Below are 6,179 nucleotides of genomic sequence, written 5' to 3' on the forward strand. Positions count from 1 at the left end.
CATATTCACTTTAACTCCAACGTTCACACAGCTGCAGGGATCTATCCATCCATCCATCCATCCATCCATTTTCTTCCGCTTATCCGGGGTTGGGTCGCGGGGGTAGCAGCTTAAGTAAGGAGGCCCAGACTTCCCTCTCCCCAGCCACTTGGGCCAGCTCCTCCGGGGGAATCCTGAGGCATTCCCAGGCCAGCCGAGAAACATAGTCCCTCCAGCGTGTCCTGGGTCTTCCTCTGGGTCTCCTCCCAGTGGGACGTGTCCGGAACACCTCACCAGGGAGGCATCCAGGAGGCATCCTAACCAGATGCTTGAGCCACCTCAACTGGCTCCTCTCGACGTGGAGAAGCAGCGGCTCTACTCTGAGTCCCTCCCGGATGATCGAGCTTCTCACCCTGTCTCTAAGGGAGATCCCAGACACTCTGCGGAGAAAACTCATTTCGGCCGCTTGTATCCGAGATCTCATTCTTTCGGTCACAACCCAAAGCTCATGACCATAGATGAGGGTGGGAACATAGATCGATCGGTAAATTGAGAGCTTCGCCTTTTGACTCAGCTCTCTCTTCACCACGACAGACCTGTACAGTGCCCGCTTCACTGCATACACTGCACCTATCCGCCTATCGATCTCACGCTCCATTTTTCCCTCATTCCTGAACAAGACCCCAAGATACTTGAACTCCTCCATATGGGGCAGGACCTCCTCCCTGACTCAGAGAGGGCACTCTACCCTTTTCCGACTCAAGACCATGGCCTCGGATTTGGAGGAACTGATCTTCATCCTGGCCGTGTCGCACTCGGCTGCGAACCGCTCCAGCGAAAGCTGTAGATCACGATCTGATGAAGCCAATAGGACCACATCATCTGCAAAAAGCAGAGATGCAATCCTAAGGCCACCAAAACAGATCCCCTCAACACCTTGGCTGCGCCTAGAAATTCTGTCCATAAAAGTTATGAACAGAATCTGTGACAAAAGGCAACCTTGGCGGAGTCCAACTCTCACCGGGAACAAGCCCAACTTACTGCCGGCAATGCAGACCAGGCTCTGACACCGGTCATACAGGGACCTAACAGCCCATATCAAAGGGCCCTGTACCCCATACTCCCAGAGTACCCCCCACAGGGTTCCCCAAGGGATGCAGTCAAATGCCTTCTCTAAGTCCACAAAGCACATGTACTTTGTAGACCGGTTGGGCAAACTCCCACGCACCCTCCAGGACCCTGCTGAGAGTGTAGAGCTGGTCCAGTGTTCCACGACCAGGACAAAAACCGCACTGCTCTTCCTGAATTCAAGGTTCAACTATCAGATGGACCCTCCTCTCCAGAACCCCCGAATAGACCTTACCAGGGAGGCTTAAGAGCGTGATCCCCCTGTAGTTGGAACACACTCTACAGTCCCCCTTTCTGAATAGGGGGACCACCACCCCTGTCTGCCAATCCAGGGGAACTTCCCCCAATGTCCACGCAATATTGCAGAGTCGCCTAAGCCAACACAACCCTACAACATTCAGAGCCTTAAGGAACTCCGGGCGAATCTCATCCACCCCTGGGGCCCTGCCACCGAGGAGCTTTTTAACCACCTCGGTGACCTCAGCACCAGAGATTGGAGGGCCCGACCCAGAGTCCCCAGTCTCCGCTTCCTCAGTGGAAGACGTGCCAATGGGATTGAGGAGGTCTTCAAAGTATTCTGCCCACCGACCCATGACATCCCGACTTGAGGTCAGCAGCAGGGATAGATTATTTTATTTAGAAAACGCCAACATCTGGGATGTAGATGTATGTTTTGTCAGACTGCTCCATCAGTCCAGGCTGTAGAAATCACAAGAAATGTTGGAGGAAGCATTCCACCTGAATCCCATCACTTTCTTTGTTTCTAAATGTTTCTAAATGTTTTAAACATTGAGTTAAACGTTCAGTTTGTCCTGGCTCTTCTCGAGCTTTAGATGACCATATTTCGACAAGAGAAAGTGGCTGATTATTGTCCCATATAAGGTGTTCAGATGTTTTTTCCTCACTGTTTCAAGGAGCACGTGTTTGTTTTGATGGGAATAAAATGCGTTGTTTGGTGAGCGTATCAAAAGTGAAAAGGTTCGCGCTTTTTTCCCTAAAACTGTGTCCATCGTCTATAAATGTTGTTTCCTACAGCTGCTGTTTGTCTCTTATTTTTAAATGAGGCTAATTTTAGTCTCTCATCAGAAGCAGACAGATGTTATTTTTGAATTTCTATTTTAGTTTTCTTTTGTTCTTTCTCTCTTCAGTTGCTTCGTTCTCACTCACATGCATTCATTTTCTGTACCAGTTTAATCCTGTCCAGCTCTGTCCATCAGACAGTGGTTGAGGATGCCTCACTCGTCCATCACAGAACCACACAGAGACACACAACCGCACACGCTCACACAAAAGCTCAATTTTGTCTGCGATAAACAAGACTTTGGACCATGGGAAGAAACAGGGTCACTCGGAGAAGACCCACAAGATGCAACCTGGTTTCCAACCCACAATCTCAGGATTACAAGACCACAGCACTGACCTATGAGCAACCAAAACCTTCAAATAAACTGGTCACCCCAGTTATTAGAGGAAATTATGGTTTCTAGTTTTTGTATTGCTTAAAAGTATAGTTTCTTCAAATGACTGGGGTGGCCAAAGATTACTCTATGGTGGCCATGGCCACCACTGGCCACCCCCTGGCTCCACCATTGCACATGGCGGTGGATAAAATTGCTCCCTCCACTCTCCAGGATCAGTCACTTTGCGTAGCCTCGAACAAACAAACAAACAAAAAAAAAAACTGCCTCTGTTCTTCTCCACAGTGTAACTCCTACCAACTTGAATATCTCACACCAAAAACATTTAGGTTTACTTTCATCCCCTGTTCAGTTTCAGTCCAGAAAAACACTCATCTGAAGAACTACAAACATTCACTGTTTAGTAAATCTTCTTGCATGGAGCTGTCATTTCTAAACAGGGCCCAAAGCCCAGCCCGGCCCAAATTCGGGTCGGGCCGGGTCCTAATGATGTGCTGGATGGGTGGGTCGGATCGATGTTGCGCTTTTAATTGCGTCAACGGACACACACAGCTGACGATCCAATTATATGGCAACATGACTTGCCATACTGTCACCAACCTCACATGGCCATTTCACCGCGAGCTGAGTTGACTGGTCTTGAAAGATGTAAAATAAAGTTCAGTTAAGCTTCACACGGGACTGAACTGCCAGGCAGCGAGCCATCAAAGCCCAAATGGACATTCCTTCAGCCGCTGCACTCAATGGATGCAAGCAGCCGATGACCCTAACAGGTGAGATCCCAAAGCAGACATGTCAGATCAGGGTCTGTGTCTGACTAATGCAGAATGCAGACAGAAGCACTTAATGTACTTTGATGGCCATGAAAAGACAAACCCCCCCTCAGCTCCGATCTTCTGCCCCCTTTATTCAGCCGCACACATCCGCCGACTGTTAATAAGTTTATAAGCAGTCAAAGCTTTATTAAAAATGTCGGGGGGTGGGTGGGGTTCGGGTTCGGACCTGTAATAATTGTTAATTCGTCGGGCCAGGTGGGGTTCAGAAATGATGGCTGCGGGCTGGGACCGGGTCGGATCGGATATTTTGGGGCTCGAATGTTGCTACAGTGGACATTGGTGTCCTGCTTGTTTCCTTTCATTCTGTTCATAGTTTCATCATTTCAGCACACGAAGCTTAAAGGTGACAGGTTGAATCTAAAGGGACGCAGGAATAAAAATGGTCAAACTGCTCCATCGTTGTTCTAGTTTCTTGTTCACACATGTATCATGGGCAGTTTTAAAACAGGCTGCTACATAAATGTTTCTGAAAAGCTATGTGTCTCCTGTCTACATGAACAGGATCCAAGGATTCAAGGGTTCTTTATTGTTATTTGCACAACATGTGGCGCATGAGGTGGAACTAAATTGTGTACACAGGGTCCCAGTTACATCCAACAAAGTATAAAATGTAAAAGAAAAACAGTAATAAGATCTAAGATATGAACTAAGAAAAACGTTAATTAAAAGTACACTATAAGCACTAGTAGCACTAGAAAAGGTTCTAATGCCTCCCAAAATTTTGTGTGGACAAACAACTCAAATTCAACATGAACAAAGTTTCTTTCAGCTGCTCCGTCATCAGTGAGCGAACTCGCATGAAAGATTTGGCAATTTGTTTTACAGCTGGATTGTGTTTTCTAACGAAAGTCTGTTGTTAGGCTCATTATTTCTGCTGTGTAAATGTTGTTTTTCATAAATACCAGTTTACTCAAATTATTTACCATGAAAAACAAAACAACCAAAAATAAAAACACCTCACCCGTGAAAGTTACACTTCCCGTTTTGTAATATGCACTGTCATGCTAAAATTTATTTATTTATTTCATAAAAAATATGAAGGCCGGCAATCACAACTGATGGTACTTTATTTATTTTGTCAAATCTACTGAGTTTCATTTTACTATTTGATTTATGAAAATAGCAGCATGGTGGCTCAGTTGGTAAAGCTGTTGCCTCTCAGTGAGATGGTTGCTAGTTCAAATTCTGGCCTGGACCTTTCTGGGTAGAGTTTGCATGTTCTCTCCGTGCATGTGTGGGTTTTCTCTGGGTACTCTGGTTTCCTTCCACAGACCAAAAACATGCATGTTAGACTGATTGGTAACTAAAATTGTCTCTAGGTGTGAGTGAGAGTGAATGGTTGTTTGTCCACGAGCCTCCTGTCGTCCTCCTGCATTTGGGTTCAACACTCCTGACGGTAGATTACGACAGATGGCTGGATAAATATCTGAACATGTGATAACATTTAATAATTGCTCATTTATAACCATTTGCTAGTTTGCTCACTTATTTTTTTATTTATTGTGGCAAATATTAAAAAAAGATTTGCTGGATGGATGGATGGATGGATGGATGGATGGATGGATGATGGATGGATGGGAACTCTTAAGATATTTTGAAGGGAGGGGAATTATTGGCCTTTATGTGGAGCAGAGGTTAGAGAAGGTGGGCTTGTGATCGGAAGATCGTCGGTTCAAGCCCCGGTACCGACAACATCAAAAATGTGGGTGGGGTAGGTGAAGCACCCACACCTGCCCCCATCCTCATTCGCCCCACTCTGGGCCCATGAGCAAGGCCCTTAACCCCCATCTGCTCCCTAAACTGGTCTGTCTTGAAAATGAGTTCTCGTGGCTCAATGAGACTACCTGGATAAATAAAGGCTAAATGAAAAAAATGTGGGGAAAAGATAAAAGTAGCCAGAGAGATGGGGAGCAGTGGACTGATCAGGTCTGAAGCTCAGGTCTTCAACATTTCTGGTCCCTGGTCAGACAAAGCTGAACCAAAATGGCTCCAAAAGTTAACCAGTGTTTTGTTCAGGGACCTCTTCACTCTAGGTCATGTGACCTCACTGTGGACGTTAGAGGCTGTTGAGTTCTATCAGTGTTTCCACTCATGGTTCTGGTGCTTCGTCCGCCTCCTTATTGTTTGCTGAAGAGTTGATCGTTGTGTAATGAAGCCCCCTCTGTGCTGCAGATCCAGTGGACAGTGGCCCTTCCCGGCGTGCATGAGTGTAAGGGTGTGAGCGTGAGCGAGTGAGCGGCAGCGCTCCCACATGGCCTCCATGCAGGACGGGCTGAACTTCACGGCTCCTCCCTACGGCAAGGTCCTGCTGCTGGGCGTCATCGCTGCTGCCTCGGCCTTCGTTGTTACCATCCTCATCGTGGTGCTGTGCGTGGGCTGCCAGAGGTAAGACTTTCTGAACACACGTGACCGGCTGCACCGTCTGCACCGTCTGGGTTTAACTAAAGATCAAACTCAGCACTTTATAAATCTGAAGTACTCAGAACTTCAAGGCCATGACACTTGAGTTTATTTTTTCTTCCATTTTTATTATCTAAAATGCGATGTAACCTTTTTCAATTAAAAACTCAACAACTCAACAGGAAAATATTCAAGATTTTATGATTTTTAAAAATATATATATTTCAACAATTATACAACAAAATGTGTTTAAGCCTAACAAAACATTTGATCAATTATTTTAAAAACACATTTTATAAAGCAACAAACTTTCTATGTTTTTGTTATAAAACTTTCCATTGCGTTTCTTGTGAGAGAAACTCTTTTTGAAACATCCATCCATCCATCCATCCATCCATCCATCCATCCATCCATCCAT

At 45.9% G+C, this 6,179-nt stretch overlaps 1 protein-coding gene across 2 annotated transcripts in view; it reads left to right on the plus strand.

Annotated features, from left to right (window-relative positions):
• Window positions 1–5,533: 5,533 nt before the first annotated feature.
• si:dkey-70p6.1 (uncharacterized protein LOC570575 homolog) overlaps window positions 5,534–6,179 on the plus strand; it is a 30,019-nt gene continuing 29,373 nt past the window's right edge. For both annotated transcript variants that reach the window (XM_037683930.1, XM_037683931.1), the window contains exon 1: window positions 5,534–5,746. In XM_037683930.1, the coding sequence (XP_037539858.1) occupies window positions 5,613–5,746 (134 nt within the window). In that variant the 5' untranslated portion in view covers window positions 5,534–5,612. The remainder of the gene's footprint in view (window positions 5,747–6,179) is intronic.

Source organism: Nematolebias whitei, chromosome 11, assembly GCF_014905685.2.
Source record: "Nematolebias whitei isolate Nwh7 chromosome 11, NemWhi1, whole genome shotgun sequence".
In the NCBI taxonomy this organism is placed as follows: Eukaryota; Metazoa; Chordata; class Actinopteri; order Cyprinodontiformes; family Rivulidae; genus Nematolebias; species Nematolebias whitei.